At 44.8% G+C, this 21,678-nt stretch overlaps 1 protein-coding gene across 10 annotated transcripts in view; it reads left to right on the top strand.

Moving 5' to 3' along the window:
• CREB5 (cAMP responsive element binding protein 5) overlaps positions 1-21,678 on the top strand; it is a 406,577-nt gene that overhangs the window by 258,310 nt on the left and 126,589 nt on the right. The window contains exon 1 of one of the 10 annotated variants that reach the window (XM_045864515.3): positions 9,283-9,419. The exons of the other annotated variants lie outside the window; for them this stretch is intronic. Coding sequence (XP_045720471.1) covers positions 9,373-9,419 — 47 coding nt within the window. The 5' untranslated portion in view covers positions 9,283-9,372. Of the gene's footprint in view, positions 1-9,282; positions 9,420-21,678 lie in introns of those variants that run through there. 10 annotated transcript variants of the gene reach the window in all.

The raw sequence follows: 21,678 nt of genomic DNA, 5'->3' as shown, positions 1-21,678 counted from the left end.
GACCCCGTGCAGAATTCTGTAGCATTCTGTAGTACACGGAACCAACACCACTGTTTGTTGTTCAACTGAAGTTCTAGAAGATAAGCAAGTTATGCCAAAGGTGTGGTGGGCTTACCCCATGCAATTGCACTCTTCAGCTACCACTATTATTTCTTTCCCTTCCCCAAAGCACCCTCCCTGTGATTGTCACATGAGGAGACTGGGAATATTGCAAAGTAAACATCTGGAAGCATTGATAGTAAACATAGGAGAGAAATGCCTTGCTAAACCAGCCACAGGTCAGGAAACTCTAATCTTATCAGGGGTCCTGGGACCATAATTCCATAGACCATTTAAATGGTGTCATGTTACTGTGAATATGTGTTTTATTTCCATCCATCGTTGGCATCCTGTTTTGGAAAAGCCACTATAGCCAATTTTTTATAGGTTTGATAATTTTAGGGCAGATTACTATCCTTTTTACCTTAAAAAATAAGACGTAAACAAGATCACAGCTCCTCTAGACCCTGAATTGCTGGCGAAACATACACATATTTATATGGGTTTTCTTTTACTTATTAATATATTTGTTTTCTAAAATTTCTGTGACCACAGGATGACCAGGTAGAATTCAGCCCTGGAGAGTGGTCTGTGAATCACTAGCATCAAAATTTCTAGGGAGTTTTGCTTAAAAATATTATGCTTTGGCTCCTCCTTGCTGTTACAGTCTTTGAGATAGCCCCTGGAAATCTGCATTTTAATCTGTTCTCCAGAGATTCTCAGGTACAGCAAATCTGAGAACCACTGAGCTAGAAAAAGACCTCGGTTTGCAGGTTATCGTGCCAGGATCTGGGTCAGCCTTCAAAGCACCAAGATTGGGCTGATGTGGCTGTTTTGCTTTACCTGTAAAAGGGCATGGCTTGATGTTCATACAAAGACAGCATGCTTTGTTTTCCTGGTGATTTTAAACCTGGGGTCCATGGCTAAAAGGAGGGTGCACGGTTTTCATTAGAATCTCAAGGAGGCTGGGCGCCTGGGTGGCTCAGTTGGTTAAGCGACTGCCTTCGGCTCAGGTCATGATCCTGGAGTCCCTGGATCGAGTCCCGCATCGGGCTCCCTGCTCGGCGGGGAGTCTGCTTCTCCCTCTGACCCTCCCCCCTCTCATGTACTCCCTCTCTCTCATTCTCTCTCTCTCAAATAAAAATAAAAATAAAAATAAAAAAATAAATAAATAAATAATACATTCTCTCTCTCTCAAATAAAATACATTATATTATATAATTATATAAAATACAAATAAATACATTCTCTCTCTCTCAAATAAAAAAAATAAAAATAAATAAATAAATAAAATAAAAAAAAGAAATAAAAAAAAAAAAGAATGTCAAGGAGGCTTGTTGCTCGAGAAAGGTATGTTCCAACACCAGCTGAAAAGTGTGCTTTCCAGTCTGGATGAGGGCTAAGGAAAAGGAATCGGGCACTCAGACTCTCCCAGATGGTGCCTGGATCTCACTTTCCTTCCCATTTCTGTTAATGTCAGAGGAATTCTGAAGTTTATGAAGCATAAGAAGGTTCAGATCTCTCACCCCCAAACTTAAAGACCCTTTGGACATCCTAATACTCAGTTTTCCTCTCATGGGAATGGGGAGGACAAGACCACGTTATTTATCAGTCCTACAGTACTATACTTCTAGAAAGACAGAAACATCTGCCAGTGCATAGCCTGTGATCCTTTTCTGAAAGTTTAAAGCTAAATTTCAACGTAAGGCAGGATTAACTGCACCTTTTCTATTTGGGATTCTGGTGTCGGTACAGACACCACAGTCGTGTCCGGGCCTGAGAGGGACAGTAGAATGTGGAAGTGGGCTTGGAAACCAAAATATTATGTCAGCAGTTTTCTCTTTCATTTATTCTCTCTTATCAAAACCAACTTTTTAACTCAGGGGCTCTGTTAATAAAAACATAGATAATTTCATTTGGAAGGCCCAAGAGCTTCGTGTTTGGGGTTAAAAAAAATTCCTCTTGTCCCCTCCAGGCACAAGTGTTGGAGGGCTTGCTCTCCTTGCAGACCCTCTGAATAAATCAGTGCTGGTGAACCTCTCTGCTCAGAGGATGGGGAGGTCAGTTACTAAATACACACAGAACCATGCAGCGGGACTCTCTGGGAAACAAAACGAAACCACAAATACAATTCCTGACTTTAAGCCTTCCTTTTTTATTTTTAATACCCTTAAAACCTCTTCAAATTCATTCTTACTTTTGTAGTTTTTAAAAAAATTATTTAAAGATGCTTAATCGTGAAAACAACCAGTAGAGTGTATTTTCAGGGCCATCATCCAAACAAGTAAGTAGGTTGTTTCAAGAAAGCCCTTTTGTGCAACTGCAAAGATTGGGGGGGGGGGGGGGAGAGGAAACATTCAGAACGAAGATACTCCAATACTTTGAATTTATAATATGCAAAGGAATAACTTGTTCCCTGAGTGCGAACGTCCCCACGGACTGCTTTTCCAGATGTGAATACTCAGCAACATGATGCTCAGGTTCTGGCAGGCATACATTTTCCTCCACGTGAAATGCAGAGCCCCACTAAGAAGCAAGGAGCTTGGAAACCAGCGGCGTAGGGTCACTTGGGGACCCATGGGTATTAACTTCGCAGTGCGGGTCCAGATTGTGGCCCCTGCTGAGATTTCAGGGAGGTGGCCGAGGCCAGGTGAGTGGCGAGAGGCGGGCAGCGGCATCTCATCACCTGAACGGGTGACCTCCTGCATTTCTAACTTCTCCATGTTGTGCTATATGGCTTCCTTCTTCTCTGCTTCTACTCCAGGCCTCCTCCTTTGGTGAATCTCTCTGATCAGAAGCCTGACGCTAAAAAGACCCACATTTCCCCTCCTGATCGCCGGGCCCCAGAACACTGCTTCCTTCTGCTCGCACAGATTAGCCAGTTCACCAGGAGCAGCTGGGTTCTGGAAGGTGTTAAGGCACTGATACAAAACAAGGAGGTGGCATAGTCACATCTCTGACCTGGGTATTAGACAACTTTTAGTTCAATTCTCAGCCCCACTGTGACATTTAGGCAGGTTATTCAATCCTGAGTCAGTCTCTTCATAATATGGGGATGACGGGAGTGCCTACTTCATAGTGTTGTTGGGTCCTGGGAGGCTTAAAAAAAATTAATGTCTAGGGGACATCTAACACAATGCATGGCACAGAATCTGTGCTCAATAAATGTTGGCTAATGATGACTATATATGTATGCATGTATTCATATATATGTAAGTTTCTATGTATGCAAAGTCAGCATATACAGACTTGTGTAAACTCGTATCTATGTATACGTACATATGTCAGTAAGACATGTATGAAGCTACAGAACTAGGAAAAATTATCAATTTCTATAACTTCTAACAGAGAGGATAGAGAAAGCCATAATCTTAATGTTTCACACAGACAGCAATTAGAGTGGGGGAAAAATAGAACAGCAAGCTAAGGGACATGAAATTGAGAAGGAGGACAGACTGAAGACAGGTGACACTTCCAAGAAAAAGCTCAATCCATTGTAGGCACCGCCTCTCTTCCCCACAGCCAGCCAAGTAGACCTAGAGCTTCTCCCATATCATTGCACTAGTCCTCCTGGTGCTCATGAAGGACACAGAGAGGAGTAAATCTCACCAACTGGGGCCCGGGCTGGGAGAGACAAGTGGGGCCCCTGCAACTTCCCCATCTAAGGAGGGGCTCACTCTCAGGATTGCAAAATTGCTGACCTGCATTTGCACAGCCCCAGGAACGAGCACCTCCTTAAATTCTGAACCCTGTGCACCCGACCTGCTTCACCCTAGACTGGCCTAGTCACCACACTTTGTCAAAGGGACCAGGGGAATTTGGTAGATTACCAGGGTTATCCACAGAGCCTGTGGTAGAGGCCCATTTCTCTCACTTCATTTCGTGGTCCCCATCTCCTGAGCAGGATTGCACCTCAACCAGTCCTACTGGTCTACTGTGCCATGTCCTGGCTCCACTCAACACCAGAACATGAATTCACTATAGTCTGGCAACACCAGTAGGCTCTGATCCTCTCTGTACTTTTGCCTACAAATGTTTGAGCCTCCTCCACCATTTGTTGGAGCGTTCTTCGCAGAGTTCCAACCCTGAGTTGTAGGGACTGCCGGTGAGCCCCGACACCACCATTGCTTTGGGGAGGAATGAGTCCTGGTGGCAGTGTCCCTTTCCTTAGGGTACCTCAACACTCTGACCAATAGGAAAATATGCATTCCCCTTACCTCAAGTCTCAGCTCCCCTGGATGCTTCATATAGGACACTGGAGAAAACAGTCTCGTGTCAGCTGCCCTGATAAAAACTTCAGTGTGCTCATTCAGGCATTGCCGTCACCTGGATCCAGGAAACGGGAAGCAAAAAGAATCTCAGGCCCTTCAAGGAGAAATGGCGTAGTGCAGGGATGGAGAAGGCCAACCAGAAGATCTCCTAGGTTTTTCTCATTATTCCAGGTTTTCTGGTTTCCAGATCTCAGGGAAGCCACAGAAAAAGTCTAAGGATACAAAAGGGAAAGAAGGCTTTTAGGAGGGAAAATATTCAAGGAAGATGCAGCAGCCTTTGCTGCCGACACTCCACTTCACTTGAGGACCTACTGTGTGTGTGTGTCAGGTGCTTGCTAGGTGCCAGGGTGCTGATGGATGGATGGGTAAACCCCATTTCTGCCCTGAAGAAGCTAGTGGCTCATGAGGAAGATAGGCATGGAAATAGGTACCTTCCAGAACTGGCTTGTTGCTGGAATCAGATCTGGTCCAGGAGGCCATGGGAAGCTAGAGGAATGGACAGTCGTATCCCAGCATAGTAGTCTTGCAAAGTGTTCATGGAAAAAGTAATGTCTGAGCTGAGGAGTATATTCATTCATTCACTCATTCATTTATTCAACAAATATTTTTTGGGTGTCAGCTGCCTTTCAGATACTGTGATAAGTTCGAACGATACAATGACATGTACTTTGGGTTTTTTTTTTTTTAATGACATATATTTTTTTAAAGATGGAGAAGTTGGGGCAAAACTGCTATGAGGAGGTAGAATCAATGATAATATTTTAGGGCTGATCAAAGGGCTCTCATAACCTCCCAATACCTACCCTAAGGCTCGTATCCATGTATACGTACATATGTCAGTAAGTAAGTAAGGAGGCCCTGGGGCCTCCACCATTAGAAAGTCATTCCTTTGTTTGAGACCCTTTTAATGTTGCCACTTCAGAACTTTACAAGTGGGTTTGGCCACAGGAAAGTCAGCAAGTTGCCTGAGGGCACTTGGTGCTAGGGCTGGGATGTAAGAGTTGCAGCAGGTACAAGACGGAAGTAACCAAGGGCTGACCAGTCTCATTTTCTCCCTGGGAGTGCTGGGATCTGGCTCTAGCAGGCTCAGCCATCGAAACCAGCTAATCCCACTAGTACACAGTTAGGATGCATGCTGCACAGGTTCACCCAGACAGCCCCTCAACCTCTGTCCACTGTGAAAACACAGGACACCCAAGTTGAAGGGAATGCTGAATGACACCACGTGGTTGTGCGGTGGTCTGTGACCGGAAGGTTCGCTGGAAGCAATTTGCAAAGGAGGCCTTAGAAAACCACCTGGATGGTTATTGTAAATTAAAAAAGGAAGAGATGCCACTTCTTTTCTGAATAATTTTTAATACTAGGTTTATGGCTGGGTACATATGATAGTGATTACAGCTTATTTAACGCTGAAATTATCTGGCCCTTCAAACTCCACTGGGACTGAAGGAATCATGGGTCAAATTTTAAAAACAACGTCTGAAAGAAGATGATATGCCTTTCCTTCAGGAGAATAAATTCAAACCCTTGTAAGAGGGAAAAAAAAAAAAAAGTCCGCTCTCTCTAGGAAGGATTACTATCATTTCTTCTCTTTGCTGTGTGGGTTTTCATGTGTCTAAGCTCAGAAATGCACCCAGGCACACAGAGTTTACTTCAGTTGGCCCTTGCGCCCTTCAGTCCTCCATCCAAGTTGTGCCTTTTCTAGTGGGTTGTTTTGGAGATGGTCCAAAGGCATTCTGAACTCTGAGCTCAAATCTCGGAGGCTTCCACTTCTCCGGAGCCGAACATTTCATCAGGAGCTGGGAGTATGAGAGTGAGTTACACGCAACAGCTGCGCGGTACCCACCACCCTCTCCCTAAGGATGACACGTTCTGAAAGGAGGGTGTTGCAAGCATTCCTGAGCAAGCCAGCTAATCTGGAGGCCTAGCCTGCTGGCCGGCAGCTACTTTTAAGAAGGCTCCCGCTGGAATTACAGCATCTCACAAGTCCTATCTGTAAAGCCCCCATTCTTCAGAAGAGCAGCTAGGACATGGAGGGGGCTCCGGGGGTGGGGGTGGGGGCTGGTGTGTGGGGAGTCCACGAGAGGGCCAGATGGGTGAAAAAGGAAGCTCTGGAGTCTGGGGGGTGGGGGGCGGGGGGAGTTTCCTTTTGGGAACAGGATATTCTCTATCATTAGCTGCTCACAGGAAGGAAAATGGGAAAGCAGGGTTTCTTTTCAAGTGGGGAGAAACCCAGCAGCCAGTGAAAACGCCTGATTTGGAATGGCAGGGAAGGGTACTTATGTTTAGACCGGCAAGTGCAAATGTAAATACTCAGACCCCTTTGAACTCTGAAATTGTTTCCAACTCAGGCCAGTACTCCAAAGAAGTTTTATTGGAATGTCAGTGTGTCCTGTGCATTGTTGCTGTAGTTGCATCCTCATCGGGTACAGGACTCTCGGAGCCGGGCTGGGTTCTAGAAGCTCTGAACCCAGTGGCCACACCACTCACCGATCAGAGCCACACTCACCATCTTGGAACCTCTTGGCCCCTTCCTCTTCTTGGCAGGAGCAAAGATGCTGTTGTGCCTCATGAGAAGTCTGTGCCTGGCTTTGGCCAAAGCTGCCATCCCCTTTGTTACATAGACAGGACAGCTCCTTTTACATCATCTTTACCTCTAGCACAGGGTCCCTTTTAACTAATTTACTGGGGGAAAAAAAAAAGGCAAGGACCCACTTTCTAGCAGCTGAACCCTGCCCCTGTGACTTAGTATAAGAAAAATCATAGGTCATTTTCCTGTTGAGGTTACAGGACGATGTCAATTTGGAAACCTTCTACCACATATCCATTTTGAGATGCCTAAAATAATAATGTAAAGAAAACAGTTAACTCTGAAAGCTAAGGCAAGGAGGGGGGCGGGGATGGGGTGTTGTAGGGAGCAGAGAAGGCAAAGGGAAAGTCCTTAGCTTTATATTAACCAACACGGTCAGTGGCTCTTAGAAAAGGGAGAAAGCAGTTTACATAAAATCTTGTCAACCTACCTCGAAGTGGAAAGGCTTGTAGGAGTGATTGAAGAGTTTGTTTTATTTATTCCCTGCATCAGAAGAAAAATCAATAGCTGCTTGGCGAGTCCGACGTAAATGAGTTATACAGGCCACTGACATGGTGGACCAAACTTTATAACAACCACATTTGCCGCTGTCAGGCCACGGGCTTCAGTGGCGCCAGCTGTAATTACGGCTGATCACCTTTAATTCGGAGCTGCCTGCCTTGATAAAGGTGTGACTGCAGAAACTGTGGCATCAGCATCAATTGGGGATGTCATGCTCCAGGCCGACTGCTGGAGAAAGCTCTTCCCCACCCCAGCCCCCAGGGTCAGGCAGGCGCTGGGGCAGACCTTGCTTTTTAGCTCGGTATTCCCTGAAGCTCTGACTCAAATTCCAAGGGACTCAGATTAACAGCCCTGTCCCCAGCAGCAGAGATCTTTAATAAGCTAAGAGATTTCTCTGAAAGCAGAGTGGAGGACTGGGGATCCTCTCTGCTCGGCCCCAGGAGGTGAGGAGACAGACGTGTGTAGCACCTATTCAATTCACGGGGCACAAAAGCAGCGAGGGGCAATAGATTTTGGCAAAAGCTATGATTATTTTTGAAAACGAAACAAAACCTTGCAACTCCACGCCTTTCTTCTGCTTTTGTGGTATTAAAAAAAAAATTTTAGTGAACTTCCCATTTTTTGAAAATTACTTTTTTTTTTCCTTTTTTAAGGAGGCATTTAACAATGAGGGGAAGATTAAAGGGAGAGAAGGTAGGGTTAAAAAGCCGGGCTAAGAGCGCAGTAAGTGTCTGGACTGTTCTAGGTGAAGTCCTGAGCAGAAGTGTGAAGTGAGGGGTGGAATCTGCAGTTAAAAGGGTTTCACTGCTGTTGGTGAAGGATGATGTTTGACTCCCCACCACCACCACCCCAGGCTGGTTTTCCTCACTCTGTAATTAAAGGAGAGACACACATACTGTTTGTTCTCCCTGTATCCTTTTAAACTCACAGACAGCCCCACCTGCACTGGTACCCCCAACCCCACCCCCAGCAGGTAGAGGAACGGATAGCTTGTCATTCGTTTTGAGGACGGACATATTTTAATTCCCTCTTCTTTGGACAGCTCACCTGAGAGTGGAGTGCTAATCTCAGAAAGTCAAGCTTCGTGTTTTGAGACTAGGGGCTTTTTCCCTTCCGTCCATAAAGGAGTGACCAACAGGGGGTCGGGGGGGGGGCGGAGGAGGGCAGAAGCCACTGTGATTGCCCAGTTCTTGATGGCTTCAGACGCAGGCGTGTGTTTGGCCCCAAAGTGGATTTGCCCTTGCTGACAGGGAGGTCAGATGTGAGAAATCTCTGGAGGGCCGGTGGTTGGCATCCAGCAACAAAAATCCCATCCAGCTCCAGGAAAAAAAAAGAGCCTTGAGCGATGGAAACTGTGTCACCAGGTTCTAAAGGAAAGCCTGGACTGGGGACCTGTCTTGGTTGTTCAAGCCCCATCGTCCCAACCTGACCGGTCACCCCACCGGGACTTCACCTCCACTTGTGTCTCCCCTCCTATTTCCGAATGCAGGGGCTCTTTTTTTTTTTTTTTTTAACCAGCATATTAAAAAAAAAAAATCGGAACCAGTGGATCCCAGCCCACAGAACCCCTGGTCCCTCTCTGGGTCCAAGGCAGCTGATGGGCCATCCCCAGGCGGCACTGTTTCCCCTCTGTTTACTCGTTTCTAAGGGCAATTGCACCACTATGGCTCCCCGAGTCTGGAACTCAGCCTGGGGCTGTTTTGGTTACATTGAAGTTTTTGCTTCAGTTCTGCCAGATTTAAATGGTGACTTCACCAGCACTGAGCTAAAAAGGAGAAGGGGGAGGAGGGCGAGCCCAGGAGAAAGAGCGAGCAAGTGAGCGAGCCGGAGGGAGAGAGCCAGAGCTAGGCGCAAGAGAAGGGCCAGCGCATTACATCATCGCTTGGCCTGGAATCAAGTGGGAAGGATATGACTCACTCAGGCTAGTTAAGCTTTGGCTCAAATTCTACACACACTCATTCCAGAGCTCTCATGTTCTGCACCTCAGGAGGGAATTCAGCCTCAGTGATGTCCATGAGGTTTGTTTTTAATTTTATTTTCTTTTTTCCCGATTTTATAGAATTTTTTTTTTTGCCCCTACCGCCTTCTCTCCAGTCTTCGTCCTCCTCCTCCTCTTCTTTTTCTTCCCCTTCTCCCCTTTCTGCCCGTCTTTGTTTCTCCTCTTCTTCCTTCTCCTCTTTCCCCAGCCCCTCCGCTCCTCTTCTGGTCCCGAGGAGGCATTTCTTTTCACTTTGATAAGAGTTTTTGTGCTAGCACAGTGACCTGAATGAGTTGAACCGAGGCCGGGGTTGGGCAAAAAAAAAAAAAACAAAAAAAAACCACAGAGCAAGCGAGAGCGCGACAGGAGCAAAGAGGCCACAAATAAAAAGCGAAGTGAGAAAGAGCAAACTCGGGCGAAGTTTCTTTGCTGCGGTGTCGCTCCTAATCGGAGGAGACAGGGAGAGAGTTAAAATGCAGGAACCAATCGCTTGAATGGTGATGTAATGCAAGAACCGCAGGGTAGTTAAGTAATGTGAGAGCAAGGGGGTCAGGGTTGCAAAGCATTTACCTGCTCTCAAGGGGTTTTCAGTTTATTATCAATTGCAGTGACTGTAACTGGCTTCAGACTGCAATCTCTAATTATTCACAGACGCCCCTTTTTTTATCTTTTATTATTAAAAGTAAAACTATATTATGGTATTTTAAAAAAACATGATATTATCACAGCTGTGTATTATTTTCCACCAGGATTCTCTCTCTCTCTCTCTTTCTTTCTTAAATGGCTCAAAACGGTTGTCTTTTCATAAAAGATTGAAGTGAAGTGAAGGTGGGAGTGGGGAGTGGCTTTCTGAGTGTAACTGGTGAATTGTGAATGCCTGAAGAATGATTTGGTGTGGTGTGCTGAGTATGAAGAGGTGTGCGATTGCGTTTATTATTGAGACTAGACTGTGGGCTTTTACAGTCCGTATATGATGAGCCTCCAAAGTAGCCACAGTCCTTTGCCTCTTATTTCGGCCAATGTTAATGGCGACTGTGCATTTGCTTGAGAATTTTAACTTTCTGTTGTTTCGTGTGACAACTTAATCCAGTGCCATCTTTGGGACTTCTGTGTTCTTGAATTAATTTTAAGATGATATGCTGGGGTGGTGGGGGAGATGATGAAAACGTCCTGATTGATTTGTCTAGAAACAGCTAGTTAATGTTGGCAAGTCAGGAATCAACACTAAATAAATGGAGAGGGGGAGCAAAGGATGATGTTCTTTATGCTTTAAGGATCTAGTGTCCCCAGAGAGAGAGAGAGAGAGAGAGACTGATATTTTGAAAATTACACCACATTTCTGTGTGTTTCATAAAAGATATTTAGTGCTCTGATGCACTGCTCAGGCTGTGAACTTGCTGAAACCATCCAGCATCATTAGATAGTTACAGACTGCAGCTCTCTGCAGCTAGAGACCTGGCCCCATGAGAGCAATCCTGATTCCTGGCTACTCCAAAACTTCTCTTGCTCTTCTAGTCATGATTACCATACAGTGAGAAGCATCATGAGGCATGGGGCACATACCAGGAAGGTGTTTATGTTTATTTACTTAATGCATGCCTTGGTTATGATTAATTATGACTTTTTATGGGTCTTTCCCCCCCTCCCTCCACCCCCTGCTCTCCTTTTTGGGGCAGAGATGGAAGGGGCAGGGAAGGCAGAGGTAATTTCTGGAAGAAACAGTGTGGTGTGGTGGAGGTCAAGAGGCCTGAGTGCAAATCCTGATGACCTTGAGCAAATCACTTAAAGCATCTGGACTTCATTTTAAAATGAGGGAGCAGACAAGGTGGGCTGTAGGCCCTTCCCCCATGTGTGGAACCAATCTGAGATGGTCTCTGAAGTCCCTTCCAGCTGGAAAGTTCCGTGTCTGTGTCTGTGTCCATGGTCTGTAAAAGTTTTGCTAAAAGGTATTTGGCATACTTTTCAGAGAAAAGTACATTTGAATTCAAGATGCATTAGTGCCTTAAATAAAGGGAGGAGGGTGAGGAGAAACAGGTCTTTCTCCACTTTGAAGGCTGTTTTCTGTTTTTGCTTTTTTGGCACAGAAGAGTCCCCGAGTGAAATTTTTAGTTTTCAAATGCTACCTGCAAGGAGTCCTCGAAGAGAGATAATTACGTGGGCGAGTCTGTCAGAAAGAGTGGCAGAAGAGCAAGGGAGAATTTACTGATCCAGCACATTTTTCTAAAAGACCCTGCAAGTTTCCCAGATGCCTAAAATGGTGCTAAAAAATGCAGGAGACATGAGTTTTCATTCACTCATAATGATATAGAACAGTATTTGTAATGAATTTGTTCCCCCAAAAGATCACATGACTCCTTGATATGTTTCAGGAATTTTAACACAAACTCAAGTTTTTAGTTGAGGTTGAAGGCTACATTTTAAAACTTCAAAGAACTTGAAAGCCAGAACTATATGTGCTTCTTAGAAAGATAATTTTCCCAAACAATATCCCTATTCTTCAGCCAAATTCCAGGGGAGTGGCCTTACTGTAAAGTGTGTATTTATGGACCCAGCTTAATTGTGCATAGGGAGAAGGACCACAACTATGCCTATCTGGGGGGAAAAATTACCCAGAGCTGAAACGAAACCACTGGTGAAGGTTATTAGTCATTGTGCACAGTCTGATGAGTGCCAAATGTGTGCTTGAGACTCTTCAGGAATAAAGAGGGCATGATTTCTTTTTTTAGAGCATTACAATTTATGTTGACTTGGCTCTGAGTTGTTCACCCATAATCAGAAATGTCCTGCTTACAACTAACGGGGAGGCAGGGCAAGGAGCATGAGCTCAGCCGAGCTCTTAGGTCAGACTAATATTATCTCACTTCATTCCCGTGGTAGCCTGGAAGGGTAAGAATCATCAGCTCCACTGTTTGGAGATTGTTTTGTTGTGTTTGAAGTTTTTGTTTTGATTCTTGTTTTGTAACTGACATTTTTACTGAGATGATTGTAGACTTAACGTGCATTTGTAAGAAGTAATCGTGTTCCTGTGTGCCGTTCACCCAGTTTCCCCTAATGGTAACAGCTTACAAAACTGTAGTAAATATCACAACCCGAATATTGACATTGCTGAGACCACTGCCCTTATTCAGCGTTTTCTGGTTTTATTTGTACTCATTTGTTTATTTGTGTGTGTGTGTGTGTGTTGTTTTCATCCATGTGAAAACTGAGGGTCACACAAGCTCTAACCCCTTGAGTTCACTCCACGCTAGGTCTACCTCGCCGTCACTGACAGACTTTCCACCACCATGCTGGTGGTCAGGGGCCTAAAGGCTGTGCTTGTCAATGGGCAATCTTGGTGGCGTTGTCCATTTTTTGCATTCTTTGGGGGTGTGGCCTGAATGGCAGCTTTGCCCTCCATAGGGGCCCCCGGGGCCATGCCTCCCATGTTAGCAGGTGAAGGGGGAGGCAAGGCTTTGATGGCATGAAAGAAGAGGCACACACATATTGCCTCTGTATGCCAGGCCCAGGGCTGAGGCATGCCAACTGTCCATGCCTAAGCTTAACCATAGCCAGTGCTGAGCTCAGCATTCTTCCTCTTGTCCCCTCAGTTTTGCCCTGGTGGATACACCTGTGGCACCAGTGGTCAAGCATCTCTTGATCGGAGAAGTATTGTAGGGTTTCCTGAAAAGAGCATGGCCTTTGGGGTCCAAAGGCCCATGTTCCCATCACTCTTCCACTTGCTAGTTGTGTGTCTTGGGCAAGCCACTGCACCTCACCGTGCCGTCATTTCTATCTTCTATGTAACATGAGGATAACCATACCTACCACGTGGGTTATGAGGTGTGGGGGTCTGTTTTAAGTGCCCCCCCCCCGCCCCCAGCCCACCCCCGGCCTGCAGTGAGATCACAGGAAGTGAGTCGTAGTTGCTGCTACAGTTGAGGCAGTCAAGGATCCGCCAGGAGAAGCCTCTGCAGGTAGCCCGCCTCAGACTGTCCCTGAGCAGCTGGTTTACACATCACTCAGGCTTCTACCCTCCCCAGTCTGTCTTCTCTTATGCTGCTTTTTATCCAGAAAATCAAGGTCTGACATCACGTCAGGTATGAGAGCTGTGAAAGTACCGTTCTGATTAAAGTAAGTGAGGACTTGCCACATTTCCAGTGCCCTGAGTGGAGGGAGAGATGAAAACAGGGCCGGTTGGGAAGAAGACTCTTGCATCCGCATTCATGCTCAGCTGTGGCTTTGTGAATGGGAAATGAAGTGAAATGGAGATGAGTGAATTTGCTCCTGAGAACCGGATTCCATTCCTGGCTTGAACAAGAGAAGGTTATATTTGCAATAGCATATGTGGATAACGTGTATCTTGAGTTGGGTGAGGCTGCCTTTTAAGCTTGCTACCTCCCCTCTATCTTCTCTGGTGGGAAAACTGGTGTTTTAGAGACTGAAGAGAAAGGGATTTCCAAGGTGTGGCAAGTGGAAAAGTGTGATGATGGAGAGTTTTGTGGAATCATGTAACAGCAGTGGGGCCCAAAACGTACATCAAGGGCTCCATTCTAGGATCCCCGAGTCTATGCTGGAAATGGGCCCCAGGCTGTCTCAAGTCCAGTAATACAAAAGTTGTCTCAGATTTTACTTAGTAAGCGATGGCCAGGAAGGCCAGGAAGGCCAGGTCAACATTAAGAGGCAGAAATTAGTGTGGACTGATGAGAGCGAGAATGAGCACTAACATGTGCCTGATAGGAAGTGGGATGGGTGGGTGATGGGCATTAAGGAGGGCATGTGATGTAATGAGCACTGAGTCTTATATAAGACTGATGAATCACAGACCTGTACTTCTGAAACCAATAATATATTATACGTTAAATGAAAAAAAAAGTGGGATGGGCAAATCTGGAACTGCACTTAAAAAAAAAAAAAGAAGGAGTGGTTTGAACACTGGCTTCTTCTTTCTGCTCCCTTCTTGTTTGGCTTACATGGGCCTTTGACCTTGAAGGGGACTCCTTTTGCATTGGTTTGCAGAAAGATGTGTGTGCAAGTAGCTGAGTGAGTGGTCATAGCTCAGGGATGTGGGGAATAGCCAAGAGGAGGAAAGAAAATGAGTGGCACTGGTAAGGGTGGGCAAGGCCAATCAAAATTCCGTGGCCCACATTTGTGATTTTTAAGCCAACTTCCCTAGGCTTATTAAATAGTTCGCTAATGCTTTCAGAGGTGTGTATCTGATGAGTCTCTGTTGCGACAAGCGCAGGTCCTTGGCTACTTACATCCTTGAAAACTGAAATTGACTTGCCTTAGAACTCCCAAGTCCACAACATAGTACATATACACTTTATAACAAGTCCATACATCTTTTCTTCCTGCACCTACCCTGGCAGGAGAGCTTACTTAATGATTGATGAAGCAACACTGTACCCAAGAAGAATTAATCAATAGTCCGCAATCATTATGGAGAGCGCGAGAGTAGTTGTACAATAGCCGAAGCCCATCTAGCTATCAGCAGAGTCTTCCTTTTCTCCACAGATTACCAAAAGTTGAATTCTACCTTATAATTTCTTTCTTTGCCGTCTGAATGACTGAAATAGAACTGGATGTGTCCAAAAATGCCAAGCCTGGAAAAAATAATAATAAGGCTCCAAATGAATGCCAAGGTATCTATTAATGCACAGACTCAATCACTCATCTTAATGGGAGGTGGAAATGGGGCCAAGAGGCTGTGTTATATAAGCTGGAATACCTGTCATGAGTTGCTGTGTTTTAGGAGCCCATGAACTCTTTTTTTACCCCTGTAAATCAAAGATCTTTAAAGAATTGAGGTCATGTTGAGCTGTGCACATGCTGATATGGCAGAGACACCAGGTGGGCCTCTTCTAGCCTGTGGACCTGGCTCCCCCCTTGTCTCTGCCCTTCTGCCCTCAGTGGGGTTCACGTCACTGGGAAAGGAAGGTCTGAAAAAAGCAAGCTCCTTTGCAAAGGTGGAACCTGTTTATTCAAAGTCCAATATAGCTCATGTGATTGTGCCCCGTGAATCATGTGGGGGTTAGATCTGTGTTCCAACTCTGGCTTTGCCACTTGCTAGCTGTGTGATTTTTGACAGTCTGCTGAAAGTTTCTGAGCTGCATTTATTTCATCTCTGAGACGGAATCCATGAAATGATAACTATAAAGCCCTCAGCATAGTAAATGTTCAGTAAATGTTAGTTATTTAATAATGGGACCAGATGGGACCAGTTGACTTTTTTGGAAGTCTGGATAATGATATATTTTGGGCATCCATAAGAGAGCGAGAAATGCTGTCATTCAGTAGTTCCTTCCTGGACAGGTAAACTGAGTCACATAATGCAGGTGAGACTGTGACCGGTAGGTGAGGTGAGGAGTGAATCCTGTCATGCACCCTATTCTGTGTGACCAGATCTCTGCACTAGCCAGAAAACGAGGTCTAGGATCTCACCATAAAGCAATTTATTTCAGCGCCAAGAAGAGGCAGGTCTTTTTTTTTTTTTTTTTCCACCGCTTTTAGTTAAGTAGTAGGTTTCTTTTTTAGATGGCATAAAGCAGTTTTTCTTTTGCATCTGTGTCTTCTTGACCTTCTTATTTGTTTTAATACTTCAGTCAGCTCAGCAGCCATGCAGTAAAGGGCTGATCTCCTTTAATTCCTCGGGAATTAATCATAATAACAGCAATTATGATAAACCCATTTAGTGTAAATGTAGATGTAAATTACTCTTGCGTTGCGTGTTCGCCTTCAGTCTGCTCTCAGGCAGTATCCACCCTCAGATGATTGCACACTGGCCTCACACTATTTTTAATTCGGATCTTGACCTAGCTTAGAACATGGCTGCTCTTTGGCCTTTTCCTTCCATCCAAGGCAAAGAGGAAGCTTCAGTGTGCAGGTCACAAGGGATGCCATTTCATTAGGCTTCCCTCTCACCTTCCAGAGCTTCTGTAGCCATAGAATAATAATCCCATAATTCTAAATGCATCGATAAGGCAGGAACCTTAGAGATCCTTCAGCCCAACCACGCATCTTACAGACTCAGAAATTGAGGCCACCCAGAGATGTGATGAATTATCCAGTATCCACACAGCAGAGAGGTTAATTAGCGTAAAGCTATTTGGTGGCGGGGACAGGACCAGGCTCTGATGCAGTGAGGAGCACATTTCTGCCCTGCCAGGCTCTTGGGCTTCCAGGTGCCAGGAACTCCATCTTCTCGCTCAAGTGTATGCTTTCCTGTCCTCTTTTGAGTTCTGGCTCCTGGGGATGGCATGGTGAGGAGAGTGCAAAGAAAGACTTAGATGAGCAGGGGGACAGGGGGGCCCGACCTGCTGGCTTGGAGAAGCTGGGAGTCTTTCAGGCACCTCACAGTTGAAAGACTCCACCCTCTGGTCTGGAGGGAGGGATGGGGAGATGGACAAGATAGCTTGCTTTCCACCGCCAGCCAAAAGCTCCCTGGTGTCTACTTAGTGGGTGGGGCGTGCTGTCCCTGGGCCATAAATGAGGTGGGGTCAACGTCCAGGAGTCTGGCACTCTCTGCTTCCCACCACTCTCGCCTTCCTCCCTCTCCCTGCACCAGCCCTCACTGTGCTGAGTGCTGAGTGCGTGTCGGGTGAGACAGAGTTTGGAATCCACCCCAGAACCAGCACCCACCCACCTGCAGGATGTGACCTCTGGGCTCTGAAACTCGCTGCTTCCTCCCTCTTCCTCCCCACCTAGGGACCGGTTTTAGACCACAGTTCCCAACACAATCCACTTCACACTTTAATCCCAAAGAGACTCAGGCACTTTGTGACCACAGAAAACTTGTCACTTCATTAGATTCTGAAAAAAGAGAGCAAAGGGTAATTCATAGTTGTTTTAATGACTTTGCATCCTTTGCCATGGAGGCAGCGTTCAGCTGTCAGGCACAAAGGATGCCAACTCTGACATCTCACAGTGCAGGGGCAGCGCTTTTCCTAATGCTTTATCACAAGATTCTTCACAGCCAGTTAGCCCCATTAATCTTCCCACAGTAATTATCCAGGTGCTGTACGATTCGGCTTCCCTGAAGTCTCCAAAGCTCTGCTGTGTGTAGATGAACTATTGTGCCTCCCGACCTTGAAAGGATGTTTCTATCTAATTAATGATTGTTAAGTGCTTGGAAAACGCACTTTGGAAATATGCTGGTGCTAATATGTCTGAATCGTCCACTGTGCATTGGATGCAAGCTGGAAATCATTCCTGCCGTTCGTAAATCATATGAGGATGGAGATGACCCTTTCTTTTCTCACCTAGGTATCTGGCCCTCCTCCACCACACATTTGTTCCTTGTCCATTTCTCCCAATCTGTGGATTAAGCCATCTGTGGTGCAATAGGCCAGTGATTCATAGGATTTCCTTCTTGGAGTGAGAAGTATCGTTTGGGGTCTGTTTAGCCATGTGGTCTTTAATGAGGCAAACTGAAAACTACTACTGGCTGAAAGAAACCTGTTTTTCTGTACGGTAAAGCAGTTTTGAAACTTTTTTGATATGAACAACAGTAAGAAATATTATTTTATCTTGTAGCCCTGTATACTCGCATGTGTGTGCTTACATACATGTGGGGGGGTGTGTATCTAGTTTGATGAAATCATACTTAATTTTTACTGGGTATACATTCTTAGGTATCTTATATTCTATTCATTTTTCAAAGATACTAGTCATGTCAGATTAAACTGATTTCACCAATTTCTCACCAATTGACCCACCAAGGAACTACCTCCAGAGTTAGAAAAGCACTGGTATAGCAGATACATAGCAAGAATGCAGGACAAAGGTCAGGAGACCTGGGTCATATGGCCAGGCCTGTCCCAACTCCGAGATTCCTTCCCCATATAAAATTAAGGTATTTGTTTTTAAATTGAATTTACTCTCAGAGTACTTTCTGTAAAAATGTCTTAATGTGGAAGCTAAGTATAGAAAACAGAGCCCCGACTGGCCCACAGCTGCTCCCTTAAGTCACCCTCGCACCTCCTCCCAGGAGCCCTTGGGACACAATCTGAACAATACTAGGCTAGAAATTTCGTAAGTCCCTCTAGTCCTGGAATTCAATGATCATTTTATCTCCTAGGTAATAGATTTATCTAATGGAACACACCAGGTTTCACTTCTGTTGATTCTGAGCTAGGATTCTCTATTGGAAATCTTCAGAATCAATGGGAAGTTTTGCTCTCGGACCATTGTTCTTTCCTGTTTCAGCTTTATAGCTTGTTCTTGGGCCCCATGGGCTGGGCTTCTTCGGGGAAAGAGGGAGTTTTTGAAAGGTCTTCAGGAGATGTGTGAGCAGGCAGACATGTGAGGCATTTATTTATGTCATTGTGTCTGCTTTTTCCTTGCCTCCTAAATTCAGCAGGTTCCTGATTTTTAACACAGCTCAAATCATTTGGTTTACAGCTGGTAAAATGCAATTTTCTGGTTCTCAGAAAGAAAGGCTTTTCAGACTTATAAAAAGAGAAGCTCATAAGACTTCTTGAACATCAAATAGCTCTTACAAAACACCATTTTGATGAGTTAAGTGTAAATGAATCAGAAACATACGGATTAAATTTCCCTTGAAAGACACATGGGTTTAAGAATTAAGGGGGGAAAGTGCTTGGCAAGATGGATTTCAGGTTTTTGCCAAACCTCAAAATGTTTGAAAAATGGTTTGAGACATTTTTACTGAACGCAAAATGCCACAGAGTTCACCCATCCCAGACATAATAGCGAATCTTTTTGACAACAACTTTATGACAAGAAAAAGGGCCCGTGGGGCTTAGCCATTTTCTTAGTTCTCCTTCAATAACCTCCCACCCCACCCCCACCAAAAGAAAAAAAAAGGCATTTATGGGGCTCAGAGAACTGTCTGATTGACAAACTAAAGTTTCAAGTCAGGCAATTACCAGAAAATAGCCCTACAACTAAAAAATACTTGGATTTTTTCCCCCTATACTACCGAAAGTCAATTATACCATTTTCTAAATGGAATAATACACTCTAGGGATATGCAGTATTTGATATATTTTATTCATTGGTGTCTAGAGCAGTGCACAGTTATTCTAGTCATTTGTCTGACAGTATAATTCCAGCTTCTTTGGAGAGGGGAGAAAGCCCACTAAAAGCAAACAGATTGAAGGGAAATAGCCATTGGTTTATTAAAAGAGCCGCAGTGTGGAAATGCTGTATATTATAGAGGCAGGGCATTGGTTGAGGTTTTCAAGTTGCAGGGAATTGTCTTGGAAACTTGAATTCTGTTACAGCTTCTTTATTTGATAAGCTGTTTTAGAGCTTCTCCACAACTTCAGAATCCTTGCTGGCATGAGGAAACTCAGGAGCAACAGATTAAGGACCCAGGGATTGATCTGGGGAGAGTTGTGCATCTTACAGATGCAATGGCCTCCAATTATCTTTTACTAGCTCTTACTACTAGCTAGTCAAAAGCCCGCTGACACTTTTACAGCCTCATTTTTCATATGCAAAAGCTCAGAAGGAGTGGGTTTTGAAGGAGCTGCAAGAAAGTGAGAGCAAGAATCTGGATGGGAAGGCGTGGGCCGGGCCACCCACTCTCTGAAGCTACCTTGTCTCATGCCCTTATTTCCTCTTCATAGTTAGGCAGGATCACCAAGGTTTGCTTGCCTGCTTCCTTCCTTCCTTTCTTTCCTTTGAAAGAAAGGGTGCATTCAGTGACTGCCAATATCGATTTAGAAACGAAGGGACAACAATGTACTTTTCAAAAGGTTTCAAGTTATGTAGACCAAAAAAACCCACCAAAAAAACCAAAACCAAAAACCAAAACCAAAACCAAACAAACCCTATCTTTAAATCTATATGTTTTAACTCTATGCTGGAAGTAATGGGCAGATCTATTATTTTGTTAGTGCAGCATCTGACACAGTGCTTTGAGGTAGGACCTTCCTCCCTAGGAGCCAAAATTAATTTGTTGAAAGAAGAGTACCCAAACGGGAGAGTGAAAGTCACAAAAAACACAGAAAACTACTTTCAGCACCTCTGATGAAAATGCTACGTAAAAGTGATGGTTAAAATATACATCCATTTCGTGCCCATCTATGTTTATTGAGCTCAAGGTAAGAAATGAAAACTAGAAATCTGGGAGAGAAAGCTCACATGATACCAAATTTCTGTCTTGGAAAAGGCTTCAGAATCAGAAAAACTAGGGCCAAATTCTAGCCGCATTTTTACCTTTTCCAACGCAATTTAATGTAAGATAATAGGGCCAAGAAGGACTCCTTTGATTCTGAAAAATGCTGAGCCCCTGCCCAGAGCTCCCAGTACCTCCCTCCCACTTACCCAAACCTCTTTCTCCCCTTATTCCCCTGCTCCTTAATTCAAAAAGGATCAAATTGTGCAGTATAGCCTATCAAATGGTTCTCATAGTTTGTAACTCAGCCACCTACAGAAAATACTGGAAAGTCAGTGTAAAAAATTCTAAATATATGTAGTTCCCAATCTGGCCTTTACAGGGCGATCAGGCTGAGTGAACACACATCAGATAGCATGTATTTCTACGTAGGGATTGTTACCTTCCAAAGAGATTATTTTCATCTCATGTTAAGCTATGAGCCACAGTAATTATTTACTATCTTTTCGGCCTGTGTTGATGTACTTTAACAACCTGCGTTGCACAGATGGTTAACTCAGGCCGGGGCCCCTACCACCAATTCCCCACCCCCCCCCCCCGCCACCGCAACACACACACGTGTGGGTACATGCAGTGCAGAGCTAACATCTCATCTTTCCTGAAGCAGTTCTTGCGTTTCCTCTTCCAGGACCTCTCCCCCCACCAAGCCCCCATGGTATTAGATATCATTGGGGGAGGGGTTCTCCCATTACACCCCTGCCCTGACTTCCATGCCTTGTCTCTCTTAATAGATGATGAATTTCTTAAGGGCAGGGATGATCTTTTGTTCACTCGCAGCCCCCATTCCCGAAACATAGCAGGAGCTGAGTAAATGTTTAAAAAAAAAACTTAAAAAAATAATTTTAGTTGTGTTTCTGTTGGATCCTATGTTTTATTGAAGCCAGAGAAAGTAGGTGGGACTGAAATTGCCTTTCTGCAAGCCCTCTGGGTTCTTAGTTCTTGTAGAAAATGCAAGGAGTAAAGTGCAGTGTAGTTCTTGCCCAGAAGAGCTCCCTGCCTGATTTTAAATTTCTCCCCTAACCTATGTTTATTTTGATGGTCTTATTTATATCTATTTCCTTCCGACAAAAATAGAAGCTCAAAAAAGTGAATTTACCGCACAAGGGATGATACCTCTGACTTGTGTGTGAGTTCACAGATGTAGTTAAGATGCTGCCCTGCGTGTGGATATCCAGCT

This window comes from Mirounga angustirostris, unplaced genomic scaffold, assembly GCF_029215605.1.
Source record: "Mirounga angustirostris isolate CCGP_5_RB_7025 unplaced genomic scaffold, mMirAng1.0.hap1 SCAF_12, whole genome shotgun sequence".
NCBI classification, from domain to species: Eukaryota; Metazoa; Chordata; class Mammalia; order Carnivora; family Phocidae; genus Mirounga; species Mirounga angustirostris.
Note: the sequence above shows the minus strand (reverse complement) of the source record. Positions and strands in the feature narration are given on the sequence as shown.